The sequence below is a fragment of the Dermacentor silvarum genome, chromosome 4 (assembly GCF_013339745.2).
Source record: "Dermacentor silvarum isolate Dsil-2018 chromosome 4, BIME_Dsil_1.4, whole genome shotgun sequence".
NCBI classification, from domain to species: domain Eukaryota; kingdom Metazoa; phylum Arthropoda; class Arachnida; order Ixodida; family Ixodidae; genus Dermacentor; species Dermacentor silvarum.
The window spans coordinates 60,367,427-60,392,040 of NC_051157.2; the positions used below are offsets into that span (position 1 = coordinate 60,367,427).

At 45.5% G+C, this 24,614-nt stretch overlaps 2 protein-coding genes across 2 annotated transcripts; both read right to left on the reverse strand.

Moving 5' to 3' along the window:
• Positions 1 to 1,030: 1,030 nt before the first annotated feature.
• Positions 1,031 to 5,332, reverse strand: LOC119450113 (elongation of very long chain fatty acids protein AAEL008004). Its single transcript, XM_037713479.2, has 2 exons — positions 5,099 to 5,332; positions 1,031 to 3,063 (listed from the first exon to the last, which is right to left on the reverse strand). The coding sequence occupies exon 2, from the start codon at positions 3,037 to 3,039 to the stop codon at positions 2,101 to 2,103; it is 939 nt and encodes a 312-aa protein (XP_037569407.1). The 5' UTR covers positions 3,040 to 3,063; positions 5,099 to 5,332; the 3' UTR covers positions 1,031 to 2,100.
• A 12,452-nt stretch (positions 5,333 to 17,784) lies between these two features.
• Positions 17,785 to 18,873, reverse strand: LOC119448142 (elongation of very long chain fatty acids protein AAEL008004). The gene has a single exon (XM_037711606.2). It carries the CDS (start codon positions 18,871 to 18,873, stop codon positions 17,968 to 17,970), a length of 906 nt encoding a protein of 301 aa, XP_037567534.1. The 3' UTR covers positions 17,785 to 17,967.
• Positions 18,874 to 24,614: the final 5,741 nt, after the last annotated feature.

Consider the following 24,614-nt stretch of genomic DNA (forward strand, 5'->3'; position numbering starts at 1 on the left):
AAACCGCCGACGGTGGAGAAGTTGCAGTGTTAAAGGCTTCCTACTCGCCAGGCTCAGATAGTCATTCTGAAGTTTCTAACCGAGAATTAATCAACCCTAAGGCCTAAATGTTTTCTACATATGATGTCATGGGTTTTAAATGATGCAGGAACACAAAATGATGTAGGGTCACCTAGGAGATGTGAGCTAATCAACATTTTTACAATATACTGGCTGCCATATTATAGGCAATTACGCATTGCGAGATAGCCTGCTTGGCACTCTTAAAAAAGGCAAATTGTCCCGTCAGATGTTTTTACTGCAGAGAGAGAGAGAGAGAGAGAGGAAAGGCAGGGAGGTTAACCAGAAGTCAGTTTGTTCATGAGCTGAACGAGCAGCTTGATCGGCACGTTCATTGCCAATGATTTCACAGTGACTTGGCAGCCACTGAAAGATTATTTCGTGTCCTTTCTCAGTCAGGTGGTGTATGGCCTCTGTGATTTCGAAAACCAGTTGTTCCTGTGGACCGCGCCGTAAGGCTGACAGTAAACTCTGCCAAATGCTTCGTGCACCACGACGAAAACCCCATGGGCAAAACCAACAAAGTGGTGTCCGAACTCTGGGAGCACGTCGCTACTGACGATGAAACAGGTGGTGCTTCGATGGAGGACCTTCTGAGTGAAAATAGTGCTGCCTCGTTCTGCGAAGAGAACTCCTAGTAAAGGAGGCACTGACTCTGCAGTGCTGTCTTCGAGTCGCAGAAAACGGACCATTTGTGTGCTGGTTCATCATTAATAAAATGTAGTGCGACTCGAAGCGCTGCGAGTTCCGCTGCCGTCGACGTTGTCAAGTGAGATGTTCTCATCTTGATAGTGGTGGCTTTTTCTGGAATAACGGACAGCGGCGGTAGAGCTGTTCTGCAAGACGGAGCCGTCTGTTATGCGCTATAAGAAACCCGTTATCTTTAACATAGAGTTCAAATATATTCGTTGGTTGTATACGCGATTGGGAAGGGTTAGAGTTGTACGCCAGGTGCACAGGTGCGTGCAGACTACAGTCGCGCAATCGGAACACGCCCAGGTACTCTTGGAAGGGGTGCTTAACGAGGTTTAATTATGAATAGAGGCATCACGCGCGCGTAGAGCAGTGAAGGAGTGGATCGAGCAGTGTGGAGAAACACTTTTTATTCTTTTTTATTTTTTTATTTTTTGAGGTTGGGGAAAGGGGGATTGGAGGGTGGTGCTGTTGCGTCTAAGTGGAGCCGATGCAGTCACGCAAGTGCAGGCGGGGCGCCAGAGACCATGGTTCAACATGTATCAAAAGCGATCTGACGCAGCGGCGCAGGTGAGAGGTAAGTAAGAGAACAAGTAAGGGTGACGTGCTGCTGGTAATATATAAAACGGACGACAAAACCGGCAACTTACTTTAATATCGCGAATCTGAAGCTTAGAGATACGCACAGCATGACTCCGCTTAAACGTAAGTTGGGGCAATCGCATCGCTCGGCAGAGGCCGACAAGCGTGAGGCTCGTCAGATAGCGGCGCCGCAATAAATGCTCATGCATAACTCATGCGTATCGGCAGCGGCAGAAAGACAACAGTGATGGCACATTGAGCGAAGTAGAACGAGCAGCCGCGTGTCATCGTGATCAGTCCTGTCGCTGTGTTATCGTTATATTACGGAGGTATGCCACCTCTCCCTGATTTTCGGTTTCAAACTGAAGGTACTTGGAATCACCTTAAGTTTGGGAAATGTTTCGCGATGAACATGTGATCACGCGAAACAGTGTGGTATGAAAGTTCGGCTAGCACATTTTAAAAAAAAGTTCCCAGTACACACATGGTTCGTCACCAGAGCTTAGACATGGTCTTCACAACAATGCTAACTGGAAGCTCCGGAGGTTAACGGCAACTCGTGCGCTGACGTTGCACAGCCTTAGTATTTGAAAAGTACTACATACGCGTGGTATCCTGCAGCGCCTCTGGCCATGTAAGAAGGTGTCTGCATAATTTTGCAAGAGGCTTCGGTACATCTTGCAGACTTCCTCGTACCTGTTCGCCTGCTATATTTTCTCGCAGTACGCGCTAATGTAAATTAAGTTGGTTAAAACAGTCTAAAATTTAATTAACTTTTTTGCCATTGGCGCTGTTCGCTGACGTCTCGGTGCGAGCATCTCCGCTTGCTGTTACCTCGTACTTTGCCGCCGCCTTTGCCCTTCTCAAGGCTGTGTTTTCCTTTTCCCGCATGTACGACTTGATGTAGAAGTTCACGAACAAGCTCAGCACCAGCACGGTCTGCGCGTTCGCCACGTGGATGAGGTGGCGCGGGAAGCCGCAGTCCACGAACAGGGGTATCGACATGTGTACCAGGAAAATGACAAACTGCACAATCTGCATCGTTGTCAGATACTTCTTCCACCACAGGTACTTTTGCACAGAGGGTCCCAGGGTGGCTAGGAAGTAGTACGTGTACATGACCACGTGCACGAACGCGTTTATGGCCAAGCCCAATGCCGGTTGACCTTCGGGGGCGTAGAGCACCCAGAACCAGCAGTTGACTGCCACGATGGTATGATGAATGACGTGCAGATGCGTAATCTGGTTGAACTTCTTCCTCAGCACAAAGAAGACGGTGTCCAGAAGGTCGGCGTACCGCACGGCTATGTACCACCAGCCGTTGCGGTATTGTTCTTCCAGTCGCTCGTCCATGTAGCCGGTGATGCCCTGGCACCAAATGTTGTAGCGACCAGTGGGCAGGTACGTCTCGTACAGCACAATGTAGCAAAACTTGGCATTGAGTACCACCATGGCGAGGTTGTAGAAGCGGATGAGATTGGTTATCTCGAATGGTGGACGGTCCTTCATCCAGCGTGGACCGAGAACCTTCACAAAGTAAAGGTAGAACAGGATGAGGGGGAAGACGAACATAGGGTTCATGACTAGTGGGTAATCGCGCGTCCTTGGGTCGCCCCATTCTTGGACTTGCGTTACAAGCGTGATGGGATTCCAGCTCATGGTCTTGTTAACGTTGATGGTGAAGGTTCCCGCGTTAGAATTCATGGCTGGGTGGCTTCTGTAGTTATTCTGGAAGATAAAAATATAGATAATTTTACCCGACGTTGTTATTCGAATAATACACTTTTTTTTCAGCCGGTGACATTTCCTTATTAAGATACAAACTTTAAAGTTAATTTGGGGATGGAGGAAGAAACCAGTCCCTGTTCGATGCCCTTTACTGCGCAGACTATTTTTTTAAAAGAATGCAAGCTTTCATAAGTGTGCGCGATACGCGTATAGTCTGGGCGCATGGTATGTGCGTTTATGTGCGTGCGTATGCAGATGTGCGGGCGGTGCGATACTTGTGCCAAGAAGCGCGAAAGCGTGGTGTTTTTACTTCTTTTTCTTCCGGATGTGACGTCAGAGTCAGTTTTGGTACAATAGAACTTCAGTTCACAATAGTTCACACAAAGATAGCTAGTATCCACGAAACAACAGGCTCTGTACAAATGGGCTTCAGTAGAAGTTTCTCTACCGCGTGCGATTACCTTGTTCCGGCCGTTGGTTCCAATTTCAATTCGCCCTTGCTACTTGATCCTCATCGCGGCAGCAAGCAAAAAAAAATAATTAAATTGTGAAATTGGCTTTCCCTTAGTATTATCTTCGAGAACAGAGTATTATGATTTCTTCGTGGCTGTTTTTTAATTTCTTGTATGTTTTCACGGTGCTCCTTCAGGACCTCAATAATGTTATCTATCTATCTATCTATCTATCTATCTATCTATCTATCTATCTATCTATCTATCTATCTATCTATCTATCTATCTATCTATCTATCTATCTATCTATCTATCTATCTATCTATCTATCTATCTATCTATCTATTCACGGTGCTATAGGTCAAAAACATGACACCAGCACTGCAACGAAAGAGGTGTGATTCATCTCCATCAGATGGCCCCACAACACATCCTCCAACGCAGGGCAGCGATGCTGAAAGACGTTAGTAAAATACTCGCACAGCACTGTGTGCATAGTGGGGCCGGAATCGCTTTGCATGAGTCGATTAAAATGGTTAGGGTGTTATGAAGTACCAAGTTACCAGTAGGCATGCATTAAAAGCAAGTTTTTCAGAGCTGTTTATGGTGGCATTCATACGACTTGAGTAAGAGAAATAAGAGAAAAAGACCGAATGAACCACCAATATAACTCTCTTAATGTCGTTTACAGTCTAATTTAGACCTCTGGTTCTAACAGTTCGAAAACTCCAACTTTTCAGCAAAACGTTTCTCGAAACATATTCATTTTACATGATCCCTCTTTCTCTCTTTTTATTTTCTTTTACTTTTTATTTTTTGCTCTGTAAAAGGATATAATTACGACGTGCAAAATGAAGGCATGCGATGACGACACAGCGTATTGATCGTGTGTTACACTGTTCATTAAGAAGCTCGCATCTTGCGATGAGAGAGAGAGAAACAACTTTATTTGCGATGAGGAAACATGTCTCACATAGATAAAATCGAGATGTCACCAATGCGCTAACAATTTTTTCAGAATAGTTATATTTAAGAAAGAGTAACCGTCATCTTCAATATAATAGCAAATATATTTTATAAGTTTAATTATAAGCTGACACTCTTTTGACTTGCATATTTGTATTCTTTTCAATTCATCCTGATCGAGAAGAGTTGTTTTTCTTACAGCAAAGAGATAGAAAAAAAAAAAACAGCGCTTGCAAGGATACTGGGCGTTGGGGAAGTATCGAGGACATATAGTTTACTAGAAGACGTTATAACTTATATATTGACTTGAGACATAATTAACTATCGCGAAAAAGACATCGGACGACGGAGAGAAGCACATTAGACAGAACACTAGCTAGTGCTTCTCTCTGTCGCCCGATGTCCTTTTCGCGCTAGTTAATGATGTCTAAAGTCTGTAATAGGCACAAACTAGCCTAACTGTCTTCTCTTATATATTGACACAAGGGATAATATAAATTTTCGCGCACGTTCTTAAGCGTCACTAAATAAAAATTACTAAAGAATTAGCGAGCACGCGGCAAATACGCACGACGATTCAGTATAAGAAATTGATGCAAGCTTAGGAAGAAACTTACCCTTCGAGTATAGTTGTCACAAGGCACGAATTCCGTCGACCGGCGAGACGTCTCTTCTCTGACTCGTGGTAATGTTCTAACAGCTTAAAGTCTTAATGGGAACTGCTGCGAAAAGTCCTGCGTTCGCTACTGCATGTTCGAATAGATCCCGTGACGCCCACAAGTTATCTTTTTCGCAGCTCCAGCTAGAAGAGAACTGCCCTTACAGCTACTCTTAAAAGTGAATTGTTCCTTTCCCATTTGCTGCGTCAGCGGGATACTCCTACGTTCAAATCCGAGAGAACCGGAGGTGACGTTTTACGCATTCTTATCCCACATTAAAGGAACTTTCGTAGTAGTTTTTGTTTCGCTCGAAAATTGGCCTGCGCACATATCACGCGAGGGACCCAAGCAGGGGAAAAAAACCTGCAAATAAATGCAAACTTACTCCTCGCCTAAGAGAGGCCACGTCGTCAAGGCTGTACGCCATTGTCTTTTAGTCTGACCCGTGTCTGGAATTAAGCACGTGAGTGAAACTGCTTACGGGTTCCGCGTAGCGGTGACGCGAGCAAGATTTTCGCCCGCAGCTCCTTGAGCCGTGATAAGACCTGGGAAACATCTCTCCAAGGGTCGGTACATGGAGGCGTGGCTCTGGCCGTGTGAGCATAAGACTGTTAGAAAAAACAAAAGAAACAGTCTGTTCTGAATACGGTACAGCTACACGTGGACTCGTTCAAGTAGTAAACAAGGAATAAGAATGTGAAGAATGAAATTAAAGAACAATAAAAAGGTCTCTGAGTTTCTTCTTGAGAAGAAGACTGCCCAAGACGTCAGCCTTGATACAGCTTCAACGTTTCGCAATAACATAGTGTTTCATAAGCGACTAATTAAAGGGTGTTGATGGCGTTGCTGAAGCATCCTCATTACGGAAATTAAAAGAAAAAAATTACCGTCAAATTTCACCTAGAGCTTGGCTTGGAGCTTGCCGTGTACATCTAGGATCATATACAGGTAATCAGCTTTCCTCATTCGAAAGTGCTCCTTCACCGGGAACATTGTCGGTTTAGCCTTGATGAAAGAACGAGTGAGACTATCGTTACATTTTATGTGAGAAGCATGTACACTTTATAATTCCATGTGTAAGCGAAAATCAATAGAATCAACAGAATTACGCTCCCTTGTGGCCGAGCGTATAAATTGAGCGATGCCTTAATGTAATGGCTCAGGCAGTATGATAGCAAGGCACTTTTAGGTGTGGACTGGAGTTAGGAAGTTTTCTGTGACGAGTTATGCTGCAGTGTTTACATAGACCCCGTGGTTGTGCTGTATCAAGAATCCAGACGAGTCCGCACGTGTGATAGTCGAGGCTGAAGCTCGGTAATTTTGAAGAACTCCTTTATTATCCCTAATAGATAAAGAAATACTGTACCTGGAGGGCGTACGCGCTACTTGTAAGTTGTAGCCGAAGAGCACCATTATCTGGGTGGCTGGCACTTTTTTTCTTTTTATTTTTATGGAGTTTCTGCACCTTATTATCTACGTTCATGAGTCCTGTAGATTCGTGTTTTAATTGATCTTCTTCGTTGGTGGTCTTTTTTTTTTCATGTTGTGAACGTCGGTGCCTACAAAATTCTGGGAATCTGTTTTGCGATTAACTGCACTTGACAGTAGCGCTATCATCATTGTTGTTTTTCTTTTGATTGTGTCCCAATTTTCTCTGTCAAATATTACAGATCCTCGTAGATAAAACACTCTCACTCACTCACTCGTTTACACGCACACACACGCACAGGCTGTTCGGGGTTTTTGCCCCATAGGCATCGTCACTACCCGTTTCAAAATTTTCGCTCAGGCCCACCTTGCTATGGTTATAACCTTTCTTTGTTCTGCCTACTTACCACACTAAAAAAGTACGAACAGCATGTCAATTCCATTGTCCACTGCAAACAAGGAAAGTGCTAAATTGAGATCAAACTGCCGGCCCTCACGTCTTTTCCCTAGAGTAAGGTGCGGGCGGTTTCTGTGAGTACAAGCACCGTGGCATTGTTTTATATCTCGTGGTATGTTGGAACACTCACCAATCCTCTATATGTTAATTACATCTCACCGTTGCTAGTTCATTACCTTTTAAGCAGCCGACATGAAAAAAAGACATTAAAACGAAACAAAACAAAGGGGGTTAATTCCCATGTACCAGTCCTACACAGGGTACATCTTACGAGGACTCAAGCGAGAAGTGTGTGTGTGTGTGTGTGTTGAACTGGTTCACCGAGAGCACGAAATAACCAGTCGCATATGCATTGATCCACATCTTGAGTACCAGCTAGACTCTCAGCTTCCGCGGAGCACAGACACCCTCTTACATCGTCTCCGCCTCGGAACTGCTTACGCAAAGCACTTTTTATTTCCAATTGTGCGTATGTCCTCTCCAACACGTTGGTGCGGCCGCGACGACAACCATGTCTGCCACCTACTCCTTGGCTGTCCCTGCCCCGGAGAAAGCTGGTTCATTTAATGAAAATTTCCAGTCAGTATTCACTGTCAAAAATCAAAATGTCCCCTCGGTCAATTCATGCATTACCCCAAGCATCGATGACCTAATTATTACGGATGCCGATATCATGAAACTTCTATTAAAATTGATCCTAAGAGATCCAGCGGCCCCGATAACGTCCCGAATGGCTCTCTTAAGAGGTATGCGGAATGGAGTAGCAAATATCTAGGCCTAATTTTCAGGAAATCTTTTCAATCAGCTAAATTGCCGTCAGACTGGGAATTAGCTAAAATTATACCAATACACAGTTCCGGAGATAAAGATATGGTATCAAATTATAGGCCTATATCTCTTACAAGTACATCGTGCAAACTTCTAGAACATATTATTGCGATAGCAATTATATGGACACTTCAACCGGATTTCTGCCGTCGTCGTCGCCGTCGCCGTCGCCGTGAGGTTCCCTATAGATAAAATCTTCGCCGCGTGCCGTGTGCGCGAGCGGAAGCGTGCGGGGACGCGCGCTATCACGGAGAGCGAATGCACTCAATCTCCCACGCGCCAGCAAGGAAGCGGGAAGCCAGCGCCGGAGAAAGCGGGGGGGGGGGGGGGGGGGGCGCACTTCCACTCTGCCAACAACCGCGCTCGTCGCTCGCTCGCACCGTCTCTTATCTCCACACGGCTCTGACCTCTTTGCGCCGTGCATTCGCCGCTCAGTTTTCGTTGAAGCGATAGACCGCACGTACCTTCGCCGCTGCGGCATATCCGCTTGCTGCCAGAGTTTTGACAGTCGTTGTCTGCAGTCATTCAGTGTGATCTATTCATGTTTGTTTGTGCGCGCTCACACCACGCTTGTTCATTCAGTTAGTAATAGTCGGGCCACATTTTCCAACGCACGCTACACATGCAATGCTGCCCGGATTGGCAGTGCAGCGCTACAGGTGTGTCCCTTCGCACGCGCTGCCCACGGGAAGCGCTTCTCATCAACACCACCGTTTCACACGCGCCTTCTCGTGGTCATCGAGTCTCTCTTCATGTCGGTCTACTTACGCCGCAGCACACCTGCTTACTTAATCAGATCATGTTTACTACAATTCATATTGCTACCAAAGCCGCTCACCTTACTTCGTATGACATTGCTGTGTTGCTATCGCATTCATTGCTTCGCCCTTAGGGCGAAACTGTGACATTTTTTTATTTTTAAACACATCACATTTTTCCTTGAACGAGTAACCTTTCTTTCTCCGAAGCAGAATGGACTTCGAAATGGTTTATCAACCATTACACAATTGACCGAAAGAACAATGGGAACCGAGGGGCTCGATTTTATTAGTCATAACCACATAAATCCAACAGACAACGAAGCCAAGGAAAGCATCGGGGAAATTAAGTGTAGTTGAAATTGGAATGTAGAAAATAATGAAGAAAAGGGAAATGAAAGTGGACGAAAAGATAACTATTTTTTCCCATCAATTCGTCCACTAACTTGGGTATTTATGTATGTAACTTGGGTATCTAGCCCTAGGAGTGTTAGCCAGCGCCACTCAGAACCATGGTGGGCGGATGTGGAACATCCTTTTTAGCCCGATGGCGTCACGATACACGTGATCTTGGGAGAGCAGGCACGTGGCTAATAAACCCTCGCATGCTACCTAATGACATCAAGGCGGCCAGATTCGAGACGCTCGTAATGAAATACGAAATACAATACAATTGACCGAAGTGGTACATCACCTTGCCTGAATAACCGCAGTCAAACAGATATGGTTCTACTAGATTTCTCAAAAGCCTTTGATAGTGTAAGCCATAACAAATTAATTGTCAAACGAGAAGACATTTTAGGCAATAGTCCAAATACCTGTTAGATCAAGGACTTTTTGCTTAATTGGAAACAATTTGTATTCTTTGAACAGGTTACATCACAAACTATTTCTGTGTCATCGGGTGTACCACAAGGATCAGTCCTTGGGCCGTTGTTATTCTTAATCTACAATAACGACATCGCAATGAGCATCGATTCCAACATTGAACTTTTTGCCGATGACTGTGTTATTTACCGGGAAATCAACAGTCATGCAGATCACCTTGCCCTGAGTGAATCTCTTAACACAATATCTGAGTGGTGCGAGCTGTGGCAGATGACAATTAACGTAAAAAAATCCACCGTAATTACCATCACTGCGAAGAAAGATCCTTCTAACTTCGCTTATGCTGTCAATAGCACCGTGCTGACAAAAGTAAAGGAACACAAATAATAGGTGTGACACTTACTGCAGACCTTAATGGACCCCGCACAACGATAGCATTACCGCAGCAGCACTACGTAAGTTGTTTTTTTTTCTTAAAAGCTGCCTAAAACTATTGCCTACTCCACTTAAACTGCTCACCTATAAGACATTCATGGGGCCGATTTCAGAATATGCCAGCGTGGTTTCGTTTCCGCATACAATGACTAACTTATAAAAACTGGAAGCAGTGCAAAGAAAAGTCATAAGATTTATACATAACACGTACAGGCACACAGATTCACCCTCTAATCTTCTTACCACATCTAATCTAAAAACGCTAGCAGATAAAGCGAAAGCAGGAGACCTGATATTTTTATTCCAGATCCTTCACTACAACCTCAAGATAGACGTGTCGAAATACACTTCGTTTCCTGACTCTCGACCCCTACACGTGAAAGCCATGCAAACAAACGAATTGAATACTCCTACAGTAATGAAACATTTAAACAATCTTTCCGCTTGCCATTAGAGAATGGAACAAACTGCACCTACCTATAACAAACACCAAACCGTTCTCGGAATTCACAAATAAAATTGAAGTCAACTAGAATTGTCCCAACCAGATGACATACTTTTTATTGCGATAGCAATTATATGGACACTCAAAAGCAGATTTCTGCCGTCGCCGTCACCGTCGCCGTCGCCGTGAGGTTCCGTATGACGTCATTTGGAGAAGAAATCGTCGCCGCGCGCCGAACGCTGTATGTGCGAGTGAAAGGGCGCGAGGGGCGCGTCTTTCACGGGGAGTGAACGCACGGCGGAGAACAAACGCGCGTTCTGCGCCGTGCTCGCTTAAGGGCTGCAGAAGTAGGCGTCTCTGTTCTCCTTCACAATCACCATGTATGTAGAGCAAACGCGCCTTCTTCCGACGAGCGAGAGGCCGTGGGGGAGGGGGAGGGAAGGGAGGCGACGTTTAGCTGCGGCACGCAGTGCCTATTTATATCAGAGGCTCCGGCAACAGTCACCAACGCCGCACGCATGTTTAATACTTTGTGAAATTGTTACTTTATGGTATCAACCTTGTTAAATATTAGTTGCACTAGAGGGATGTGCACTGTCGGTATTCATGCAGCCAATAGTCGTTGTTGTAATGCACTACTGTAACCTCTCTTTTCTTACATTTGTTTACATATTTGATTGTTTTGTGAACGTTTCATATATTGTATTGCTCTCCTGCTGTGATCTCAGCTGAGGTCAACAGTCTTGAAAATAAATAATTAAGTAAACAAATAAATAAAATAAAATAAATAAATAAATAAATTTAGACAGTGCCTCGAACAAGAACTCAATTTACTTGATTCGCATCGAACGTTCTTCCTTGACGAAGGATTAGGCCCATTCCCATCAAACGTGCTGCATCGCAAAGCAATGAAATCGCTTCATCGCTTCTTTGAAAACGATGGTATATGCAACGAATATTGACTGTACTGCATAGTTTGTGTGTTTCATTCTTGCATCTGAAAATTGTGCACCGCAGACGTTCGCGGACTTTATTACAACGAGAACTTTCCAACGAAGACTTTTACTGTTAGTTTTGTTTCCTATTCGTATGTTTTATTATGGTATCAGCAAATACAAGAATTGATCATTTTTTTCATTGGTTATCCTATATTATTAACCAGATGAAAAGGGTTAGCCGCCGCCAGTAAACGCCGACAAATATCGTATTTTCGCGCGTATAACCCGCCCTTGCACATAACCCGCACCCCTAACTTTGAACTCCATGAAAAAGAAAAAAATAAGCTCGCGTATAAGCCGCACGCGTATCCGAAAAAAAATGAGGACTAGGAAGTTACAACTACGCGCAGTCATCATTTCGTTTTCAAAACAAATTTATTTCAAAACGACGGCCGCAACGTTGTCAGTGCTGTCGTCCGATTCACTGCTGCCACCCGAGGCTTCATCGCCGCTCTCAAAGACGTAATCGTCTTCGGAACCATCTCGCAGCAGCTCTGTTGCCGATTTCTTCAGCAGCGGCTACGATCTTCAGTTTCTCTTTCACTGTGAAAGACTGCCGCCGAGACACACTGGTGATGCCTCAACAAGGCTCTTTGACGTGATCTCGGGTGAAAGGGCATGTGCCGCTCTTCAATGAACGTCTTTAAGGACAACGTGGGTCACTGGGTATGGGCCAATGTACATTTGCCGCTCTTCAGTCAACCTGTTTGACGACAACTTGGATCACAAGGTATGTGCCATTTTGCAGTGGCACACAAGAAAACTGTAAAACTTCTGCGGTGTTTGGCGGTCCCGAAACCGCGTTAAATATATTCACCCAATCTTAGCTCAATATTGTCACACATGCGCCACATGCGAACTTCTCGGCGGTGCCGCCAGATGGCACAGCGTATCCAAAGAAGTGCGAGAGAGCAGCACACATGCCTCATACATGACGCGTTTCAGCGGTGGTGTTACGCTGTGTGGCTTTATTGCTTCAAGTGGTAATCGCATTAACGTCGACATGCACGCGGAGGCTGGTTCCGTCGGTTTTTCAAACAAGGATTTCTAACGTATACAGTCGAAAATGCGCTGTTACTATGTACACAAACTCAGTGGCTGTGCTTCACCTGCACAAAACGAGACCGACATCGACTGAACCTTGGTGTGGGTAGCTGTCAACGAATGCTGTAGCTTACATGCACATTTAAGCTTCGGCGAAGAACTGATCCGATTAATTTGGGCTCTTGAATTGCAAACACAATCGCAACTATTCGGAAAAGGCGCTGTGGAAACAAAGTTGTAGATCTGCGACCTCCCACCCTCTATGCATGTTACCTGTAGAATCACAACGCTGACGGGCGTCGCCGGCACGAACAATGTAGACATTTAGACAACTTTTGCTCGTCGTCCGTTTCGGCATCTATATCGGTATATTAGGATAAAATGGGATTTCATGGACAGGTTTGCCGAGGAATTCGAACAATAGGTGGTGTCTTGTCGGCAACGGTGTATTGAACGTGTATCGTTTTCGAAACTGTAGGCAAAGAACACCGGTGGCACTGCTATGCTTGGCACGCACAAAAAATTAAGCAAGTGTTACACGTTTGTAAAACGTTAAGGCGAAAGCGTGATTGCACACATGGCAAACTTTTCAATGCGAAGCATTCCTTGGCGAACATTTGCTACTTTGACACTATCTATCTATCTATCTATCTATCTATCTATCTATCTATCTATCTATCTATCTATCTATCTATCTATCTATCTATCTATCTATCTATCTATCTATCTATCTATCTATCTATCTATTTATCTATCTATCTATCTATCTATCTATCTATCTATCTATCTATCTATCTATCTATCTATCTAGCCGCCTACGTCTTTGGCTCTCATGGTCGTTTCGTCACCTTGGTATTTACCAAAATTGGCATACTATGACAAGAACATATGACCAACATAAATGATATGTCGTGACATGAATGTCATGAAATGCGTGTCATGTAGGTCATGAAACAGCCGCCTACCTCTTGGTGCTCTCATTGTCGTTTCGTGCACTTGGTAGGTACCAAAATTGGCATAGTATGACAGGAGTGTATGACGAACATAAGTGATAGGCCATGACATACATGTCATGACATGCGTGTCATGTAGGCTATGACAATGACCCAGCGAAAAATATTAATGCTCAAAAACCACTGAAATGGGTTCGGACGTCGGTACTAAGTGAAGGAAACACTAAATGATGCTGGTAGAAATCATGGTCATGAGCATGACTCAGCAAAAATGACTATGACCCAACGAAAAGATATTAACACTCAAAAACCACTGAAATGGCTTCGACGTGGTACTAAGTGAAGAAAACACTAAAGGATGGTGGCAGAAGTCACAGTCATGAGTCACGACTCAGCAAAAATTACAATAACTCAGCAAAAAAAGATTAACACTCAAAAACCACCGAAATGGGTTATGACGTGGGTACTAAGTGAAGGAACCACTAAAGGATGATGGTAGAAGTCATAGTTATGAGCATGATTCAGCATAAATGACAATAACTCAGCAAAAAAAGATTAACACTCAAAATCCACTGAAATGGGTTCGGACGTGGGTACTAAGTGAAGGAAAAGGCTAAAGGTCAATGGTTGAAGTCATAGGCATAAGCATGGCTAAGGCTTTCGCCTTAAGGCTTTGTAGGCGTTGCTAAAAGGACTCCTAAGGACTCGTGACGTGAATGTCATGACATTCGTGTCATGTAGGTCATGAAAAAGTCGCCTACGTCTTGGTGCTCTCATGGTTGGCTCCCCGCAGACTGCTTCGCGTAACATCAATTCCCAGAGGGATTGGGATCTGCCGGCTTTTTTGGCATGATCAAGATACGTTTATGAAGAATTGTGGCAGTTTTCTATCGGAGCACACGACAGAACTCAGCGAAACAGCCGCACCTACTGGTAGTGTGCCACTGCCGTCAGTGCCTTCACAGAGGGAGGGGCAGTATGGGAACGCTGGCGTGATGAGTGGCCTCGCAGCCAGCTGCGGAAGAAGACGACGAAGAACGCGCGAACAGTGGCCCGAGTGCGTCTCTGTGACCACGTGACGTGTACAATCAGGCACGCAACAAGGCAGATCCTTATTAAGCTTGAACCGTGGAGCAGCCGTGGCTTCGGGGAAGCGCGCTTCTCTCGCAACGCGGAGGCCTGAGCTCGATTCCCACCCAGACCGATATACAGCGCGGGAGGGAGCATCCCCTCCCTCCCGGGCTGCCTTCCCGCTTTCCTCCTTTCGGTTTCGAGATTGGGCCACCAGTTCCCCTTGCATCCGGTCCCAAGATACGCAGTTGGTGCCGCAGCACAACGACGCCCCCCCCCCCCCTCCCTCCCTCCACGGCCTTTCTCGCGACGGACGACGTAGCGTTTGCCCTCCGCCGTGCGTGCGCTGTCCGTGAAAGCGCGCGTCCCTCGCGCGCTTTCACTCGCACATACAGCATACGACGCGCAGCGACGCTTTTAGCGCCCTTGTACTTTATACGGAATCTTACGGCGACGGCGACACCAACGGCAGAAATCCGCTTGGAATGTCCTTATAATTGCTATAGCAATAAAATGCGGGAGGCTGTACATTTCAGTGAGCGCCGTCGACAGCCTATCCAGACTAACGCGGCGACAGTGCTGTCATCTGTAGTTCGATCTCGAGGCGAATACCGCTCACTTTACGACGGCTTACCTGGACAGGACGTGCTTGCACGAGTCGGTAGACTGCCTATTTCCCCACACTCCACTAGGCCACAATCTCACGTATATATTGCCAACGCCAACTAGCCCTTCGAGATAATGGCCGAATGTGTCTCATTGGATCGCACGGGTGCGCGCGAGCACACGCGCGCACCTGTTTCCTTTACGTCAAAGACGCAGGAAGGAAATGGGCAAACTTAAAGCATTTGATTTACCGCTTCACGAAAACTTCGCCTCCCACAGATTCCACGATGTGCATTTGACCTCCATAATTTGCTTAAGCAACAAGTAAGATAATAAAGAAAGATGTATAAACAGAAGTTTTGGTCGCAAGTGTCTGTGCGACATCAGCGTGCGCATAATATTTCAATGGCTCTGAGCATAGGTACACCTGTTTTAAAGAAAGTATGAGGACCAGGGACCAGAGGTTCCGCAAAAAAAAAAAAAAAACGAATAACGAATGCCCTCTATGCCTTGACTTTCAACCGGTAACTGAAGAAAGCACATCATGTTTGGAATTGCAAACGAATTGCAATTTGTCCGGTTGAGGTTGTTGGACTTAGTTGCGAAGCAATTCATTTTTATTTCGCTTCTTTTATAATTTTATTTTATTTTCTTGCGCAGAGCCCCAGGTCTGCATATTTTAATCGCGCATGTACAGTCGCGGCAAATCAAGGGACGAGTCCTATAGGACCGAATGACACCGAGAAAGCTCCTACGAAACCATCCTTAACCAAAATTTCTTCGCTTGACAGAAGCAGAGCCGCACAAACGAAATTGTGACCAATAAATAAAAGTGAAATCTGCCGTCTTCATTTTTTGAGCATAAGGAATGATGCCCGAATATATGGAAAAAAAATTCACTTGATTATGTTTGCGTGGTCCATAACGTGTCACGAAACTGACATTCACCGGCAGTGTAGCTCCAGCAGGTGAACTGTTGATGGAGGCGTCCCATAGCTTAACATTTTTCTTTCGGCTGATACTTTTTCTGTCCAAACTGTCTTTACCTTTATAACTGGCATCATACATGTGTTTATTGTTCGGTAAATGCACTTGCTCCTTTATCTGTGTAGCAATGGAAGACAGAAGCGTGTTAAATTTTTGTACAGGTACTCTTAGTTATAAAATTTATTTATATAAATGAGTGGGCGAAAGCTCTTCGGAGCCAAGGGAAGAGCTTACACCAGACGTGCCAGCTTTTATTTACTACGTGGCGATGCATTCTGTCGAAATGAGCAAATACGTTTGTAAATATTATGCGCAATCAATGATCAGCTCCGCCCCATTCCATTTCATCAATTCATATACAGCACAAAAAGTGCAAGGCATTCTGATTGTTATATCCTGCTTAAAGAATACATAAATCGATAGCAACGTGTACATTGCAACAAGTTACTCGTGTACAGCAGCGTGTAACTTCCCTGGGAAGAGCAGTGGTCGACCCAGTGGTGTTTTACCAATTTCCAAGCAGCAATATAGCTTCCGGCATACCCCGTAATACAATCCCATGAAGTCATATAGGTTTGCATGGAGGCATACCGTGTGACAATGTAAGGTTGTGAACATAGGGTCACATGTCACAAGTGTTTTTGAACAGGCTAGGGAAGAGAGAGAGAGAGAAAAAAAAAAGAGCTAATTGCGCGAGCTTCATTCCACTATGGGAGCTATAACGTAAAGCTATTCCAAATTGTTTCTATATTATTTCTGAAATGAGCCCCCCACAATTGGCTCCGATTTTCTCGGGCCTCCACCACTTCGCCTGTCTGCCACGCGACGTCACAAATCTGCGAGAACTCACCACGTTAAAGTGAACGGTACGCATTAAGACGCATTAATATGCCGCACAAAACTGCAATTTTTTTTCGCAATAGACGGAGACCGCCCCGTTCCGAAAGGAATAGAAGGTGGCTGCCTACCGATCACTCGGACACATGCTAGTCGGTGCAGACGGGGAACATGAAGTTATCTGCGTATAATAAACTTTTTTTTTTTTTGCGTGGCAGTATAACGTTGTTGAGCCCTTTCCGTATACGTATAAGACATCGTTCTGCCAACTCTTCGTCGCTGAGGATTCGTTTTAGCGGCATTTTTAACCTTCCGTTGCACGCCACCGCAATTTTCGGCTAGCCACCGCAACCAACGCAAGGGGAAACGGGCCAATCGCAGACGCCGGTACCACCCTCCTCATCCGGTTATCTCTTTTCACTGTGGTAGCTCGGGCCCACGGAAACCCTCTCCAGTAGTGCGTGCTCCTCGCCTCTTGTCAGGCAACTACATTAAAAGAACTGTCAAGATAGGCAATGTTATGCGTATTGAAAGCTATGAACGAGGAGATCGTTTGATTAGTTGGTTCGAACAACGCCACGTTTGATTGGAACAAAAGCAGATGGGAATAGTTTTACGTTATATAGGCGCCATATATATACATTCTTCGCGTGTATGCACTTCATTCGTTCTGATTAAAAACTCCACTTATCCTGCATTTGTTTCTTCTGATCGAATATTAGATTCATTCGTCGTCACCATCAGCGCTGATTTTCCTCTAGCATTACGTTTCCTGTATTTCCCACATTTCCCTCATCGTAGAAATATTTTAACGGCGAATATCACCGATCTTTCGTGCTAATGAAGCTCTCCTTTCGTATTTATGAACTTCCAATAGGTGTTGCAATGTCTCCTCTTTGGAGTGGGATGGGCACAGTCGTTTGTCGCGCAATGTTGAAAGAATTCAAAAGGGCTGGGATGACAGCGACGCAATAAAAAGACGAAAGCGACGAGCTTGCATGCACAAGTTAGATCCCGTGCCTTTCGTTCAGAGAAACAAGGAAGCGCCAAAATGGCCGTGGCATAAACAGTAATTCTCGACGCTCTTCGCGACTCTAGGATGCCTAATAGTTGTACGAAAAATAACCGAGAGACTACATATCCTTTTTGTGTTCATGTTTGTACGCAGGTGGCGTCTCCATAGCTCGCCGTGACTTTTGGCGCCGTCTTCACGCGCTCAGGTTCAATGTAGGACTTGTTGTAAAAGTTCAGGAACAATGCTAGCACAAGCAGCGTCTGCACGACACCCAAGAATATGAGATACCGGGGAAACCCACAGTCGACGAACAGCGGTATAGACATGTGCGCGACTATTATCACAAACTGCACTATCTGCAGCGTGGTCAGGTACTTCTTCCACCAAAGGTACTTGCGCATCGTCGGTCCCATGTTGGCCAGCAGGTAATAGGAATACATCACCACGTGCACGAAGGAATTGAGCGCCAGGCTAAATGCCACTTGACCCTCCGGGGCAAAGAGGACCCAAAACCAGACGTTCAACGTCACCATGACGTGGTGGATGACGTGAAGATGCGTGATCTGGTTGAACTTCTTGCGGAGGACGAAGAACACGGTGTCCAAAAAGTCTATGTATCGGAAAAGTACGTAGACCCAGCCGGTCCTGTACAACTCCTGGAGGCTGTCGTCGGTGCGGCCAGTGATGCCCTGGCACCAGAAACTGTAGCTACCACCGGGCAGGTACGTGGAGCACATGAGCGTGGCGCAGAGTTTGGCGTTGGCCAGCACCATGAGGAGGTTGTGCACACGCACCAGACCGTCGATGCGGAAGGGCTGCCGGTCTTTCATCCAGCGTGGACCAGAGACCTTGACAAAGTATATGTACAGGGCGACGAGAGGAAATACGAAGAGGGGGTTCATCACTACGGGGTAGTGACGAGTGCGCGGGTCGCCCAGCTGCTGCAAGTTTGTCAGGAAATAGATGGGATTGTCGGCAAAGGACTTGTAGACGGAGTTTTCGACGATGGTGCTCTTCTCGAGGGAGTCATTGGTGGCCGCCATCTTGCCTTTTCGTAGCCTCTGCGCAATTGAGAAAGCAGAAAATATATAAAAACGATGAACAGTTAAAGGGCCCCTCACCAGGCACTACTGCAAATTTTAGTTATACCCTGAAAATTCTAGAACGGCCGTTTATAGGGATTGTTTTACCGAAACAATTTTTTTACGTCAGTTTATTGCCAACTGCCAACAGAGGCACTCTCTCCCTCTGCCTCAAGCAGCGTCCGCAAGCGATGCTTCTTGCCCTCCTTCTCCTATACCGGAACCGAAGAACCACTCCGGATGGCGGTGACAATCCCCGCCTGCGTTTTCTTTTTCTTTCTTCGTTTTAGTGGCACGAGCACCGAGTGACACTCTTGGTTGCTTGTGCAGCAACTTCCGGATAGGGACTGACTTCCGGTTTGTCACAGACGTGGGACGAAATTAAAAATACACCATAGAAAAATTTTAAAAAGAAAACAGGTAGATATCTGTGGTTCTACTTATGGTTGATGTTATATACGACTGCAGAGCACACGTTTAGTACAGTAAACAGCTGATTAAGTGTCAGGAATAATTTGAAACAATTAAGGAAAGTCTAATTGCCGTACACCAAAGCACACAATTCTACACTTTAGATACCGCATCAATAAAGGTTCCCGTTAAACTCGAAGAGTAGAAGTGACGTCATAAGTTACGTCACATTTAAACTAGGCGTACCCGCTCATTACTAATTAAAATAAAAACAAGCTAATTAGAGCTACACACCACCTGACACAGAGTGAACGCCTGCCTAACACAGCGGAGGGGTGACGTCACTCTCTGCTCTTTGGCTTCTCGTCTCCCGGCGCGCACCTGTCCGTTGCTCGCTCGCGCGCGCCAGCTGCGCGCCGGCGTTCGTTACATGCTCTCGCGTCAGCGGCGGAACGGCGCTTAAGGTGCGCTTCGTGCGCCGTCCGTTAGGGTGCTACGCGTCGTGCCCTCTCCCGTTCCTCTGCGTGGCGGTTTCCCGCCAGTTCCTTTCGCTCGTTTCTCCAAGTTCGGTTTCCCTCCCGTTTCGTTCGCCATGGAAGTAGACGACGAGGACGCCGGGCCAATGTTGTGTACCGTCGAGTTTCCGACGATGAGAATGCCGGCCTAGTGTAGTGTAGTGTAGTGTAGTGCAGTGCAGTGTCGTGCAGTTTACATCGTTTACATCAATAATTCACCAGCATTCCCTGTGTCTGTGTCGTACTTCGCTTTAATAGCACAAAGTTAACAGAAAGAAAACACAAAGGTAACCTAAACAATACACCAGGGTACACCAACGCCGAGATGCGAGTGCCACTAGCAGGCACCTAAGTCAAGGATTAGGGCAGTTCCTCGATTTTTATTCCGATAGCAATTATATGGACACTCCAAGTGGATTTCTGCCGTCGTCGTCGCCGTCACCGTGAGGTTCCGTATAAATTTTAAGGGCGATAAAATCGTCGCCGCGCCGTATGCTGTTTGTGCGAGTGAAAGCGCGTGAGGGACGCGCACTTTCACGGAGCGCGAGCGCATGGCGGAGAGGAAACGCGACCGTCGCGCGAAAGCCAATGGGGGGATGGTATTGAGAGCGACGTTTTGCTGCGGCACCAACGGCGCAAGGGCAACTGGCGACTCAGTCTCGCACGCGAAAGGAGGAAAGCCGGAAGGCAGCGTGAGAGGGAGGGAGCGTGGCTTCTACTCTGCCACCAACTGCGTAATTGTACTTTGCGCAGCTGCGCGCGGTGGTGCGCACCGATCTCCAGACGGGTCTTACCTTCGTATGCGCTGTGCTTTTGCTGCTCAGTTCCCGTTGAAGCGGTAGACCGCACGAAACTTCGGTCGCTGCTGCTGCAGCGCTTGCTCACTCCAGCGTTTTGAGAGTGGTTGTCTGCTGTCATCGAGTGTGACCTATTAATGTTTGCTTGTGCGCGTAGACACCATGCTTGCTAATTCAGTTAATAAGCGAATGTGTCCAAGTTTATGCAGCGCAAAGAACTACTATCCTTACTCCGTATACCTCTCTACTAATTTGCTATCGCAATTAATGCTTCGCCTTTCGGGCGAAACTGCGACTTTTTCTACTATATCACGCCAGCGTTCATCACGCGTCACTTTAGCGCCTTAAAACGGCGATAATCAGCGAGACAGGCAGAAGTACTCTCAGGCGCACTAAGCACTGTTCTATGCAAGCGTCGTCTAATACGATGTTCCCTTCAGGATGACGCACGACCATATTATTGTGGTCTCGCACGATATAGTTAAAATGCGGGAGGCTGTACATGCCACGAGCGACTGAGGACTGCGCGGCTTCTCTATCCCTTTCAGTCACAGTGTCTACATAAAGAGAGTCGTGTGTTTGCCCGTGTTAATCGCAGTGGTGGTGAGCAAAATGCCATGTACTCGGTTCGGAATGTATATTAAGACATCCATTAGCGAAAACCTGCACCATGTGTAACCTGAGTACTAAGGATAATGCCAAAGACTAATGATTTAAGATAGCAAGTTCCACGCTCGATGGGTAATTAGACGAGCTGCTGAACGTTCTTTTCTGTTTTGTGTGCTTTCTCTCCACGAAAGTTATAAGTATAAAAAATAAGGTGCAGACATTTTTACATCGAGTACCTCGATCCTATGCGCGACACAACGGCAAACCAATAACAGGGCAGTTTCTGAATTGGTAATTCCATTATAATTATGAGAACGAGTGAGAAACTGCCTAAAGAAATATTCTTTATGAGAGTCATGCCATCTTTATGAATTCTATGAATCAACTTCGTATGAAATTATATGGATATGAAATATTTATATACAGCCGGTCATAAAGGGGGACTGAAGTGGGCTTACGAGTTCATGCTAGCTGGCGACAATTTGCATCCGTAATAACCGTAACGTTGCGGTCAGCAAATTCACACTACCCTTCCTTACCTTTGTAAGTTGTCTCAGTACGTCGATTGAGCGCTTCAAAGGATGCGGCTAGAATTTTCGTCTCTAGCAGGAGTCGACAGGAGGTCAGCGAAATGTAGCGCACTCCACGAATTGACGCCGAGGCTGGCCGCTCGATCGCGACCGACTAGACGGGCTTGCCCGACAGGGCGTAATGACGACGACCTGAGGAAACGCGGGATAGCCGTTGTGCGCGCCAACGTCACGTGGGAGAGGGAGCTCGGCATTTGAGTGCCATTGGAAAGCACGAATGGCAGGCAGGCTTCCTGCAAACCGAAGTCGATTCACGTGCACGTTGTAACCACCGCCCGACGATAGTTCCCATGAATCGCGACTTCATCTACACGCTCCCTAGTTGCTTTTGTTCTGTATGCAAATGTACTCGCGTGATTCGGGCGAAGATTTTGATCTTTGCCTTTTCCTGTGTGGAAAAATGCGGTACCCTGGGAATACTCTCCTACTTAGCATGTTCGAATCGGACGTTGTGCTAAGACCTTGTTCCTTACTCTTGAATAGACCCATAGTAGTAGCAGCGGTATTGGTTGGCAATGGTTCATACCCACATTGAGGGATTGGCCCCTGACTTTCCAGGTACAATAGACGAAGTTAAAGAATGCAATAAAAAACAGAAAGAAATGCTGCAGTGACCACATCATAACAATTATAGCGCACACTATCAAAGGCGTGCGGACACATGCATTCCCAGACATAGATATACCGAGAGAACACACACACACACACACGCACACACACACACGCACACACACACACACACACACACACACACACACACCACACACACACACACACACACACACACACACACACACACACACACACACACACACACACACACACACACACACACACACACACACACACGCACGCACACACACACACACGCACACACACACACACACACGCACACACACACACTTGAACCGATACAAGAGATGTGGTGTCCATGTGTGTACAAGCAACTATCCTGTTTTCCTGCCTAGCATACTGTTTTGATTTCTCATCCACGCAGTTATAACATTTTTGATAAAACAAGAAGCCACTTAATAATTACTCTCTCGACTGATTTATGTTGTGGCCTGCAAAAGCTAGGATGTTTTCGTGCAGATAGGCCCTGTTTTCGGGACTAGAGCTTTGCGAAATATTTTAATGTTGCGATTCGGAGATTTATCGCACGTGAAGCCATTCAGCACTGGCAAATGCAAGCGAGAAGTGTTTGACAAGAGTGCCTATATTGTCACGGACTTCTTTGGCATTTTATGTCACGAGATTTTATGTAGCCGTGAATGTAACTATCATGAATTCAGGCAGAGCCAATGTCGGTGTGTTTGAGGAGGCCGAGTCAATTGAATAGCATGAAAAAATTGAACCTGTGCGAGAAAATAAATGTTGCTATTGCTGCTAAGGTGGTGAACCTTATTGTGTTGAACAAGCCTCCTTTATCGCTGTCAAAATATAGATGGGGAACAAGAACTCATCTTAGCTGGAGCACTTGTAGGATGGCAAGGAAGCGACGTTAGTTATTATTATTATTATTATTATTATTATTATTATTATTATTATTATTATTATTATTATTATTATTATTATTATTATTATTATTATTATTATTATTATTATTATTATTATTTATTTTTCACACATTAGAACAAGCATGGTCTGTCACTTGAAGAGAGCAAACGCAGTTAAACAAAAATCACCGCGCTCGAGTTATCGCTTGTTCTATCCTGTGGCAAAAATTATATCGGCATTCAGCAAACTAACTATACTTTCGACAGCTTAGTATGCTGCGAGACTGATCCGGCTGCAGTTACTCACGGAACTATTGATGAGTTCACAACACGATAGACAATGAACGAACTACATCCAGTTACGTCCCTATAGTAGAAGCACGAAAGCCACATATTGCTGCAATTTGCAGTCTGGAAGCATGCTGGCAACTCGTCAGACTTGCTATTCAGACTTGCTACGCCCACTCTTCTTTCACTGATAAATAACTGTCCGGGTGAGAAGATACACGCAATGCTTCAAGAGTACAATTCACGGCTTCCACGTTAGTCTTTTTGGCACAAAGACCGTCTGCTGCTGTCCATGGCTCCTTCAGCTACCGAAATTTTTAAAAAAATGTATCAGAGGTATTCGACGAAAAAGTGACATTTTGCCTTTCATATCCACTATTTTGTGAGTATCAGTACTCTGTTCCCGTGCGCAAGGAAGGTATTGTCAACAAGTAAGGCACAACAGCAGCTTATCTAAAATCAACTTCACAAGAAAAGTTCGACTGTGGGCTACGACACCCATCGTTACCACCAGAAGCAGAATTAGTGGCATTTGCCACAGCTGTAAATTTTATTAATATTTACTAGGCACCAAAGAAGTGGGTAATACGTATACAGACTCCTTACCGTATTCTACAAAGGCTATATATATATATATATATATATATATATATATATATATATATATCGATGAAAGCCGACACATGCACATGCATACGCCATGCTGTAGGGTCTGACTAAGGCTGCTTTAAAAAAACAAGAAGCGGTATTGCAGTAAGTCGCAGGAAATGCTCAGCAAGCGGACGAGTTAGCGGGATTCGCTGGTGATATCGGCCCATGAAGGTGTGGAAATTCTCCTAATTACTTTATCAACAATCCTTACGCATGCACCTGAAAAGTGCTAAAGATGTAGTTGTGTATGTCCACCCCGTTTGATTAAGAAATCCATCCTTCATTCATTGGACCTTCAACCGAAATACCATTTGCAACTAGTCCATTAATGGACTGTGCCTTAAT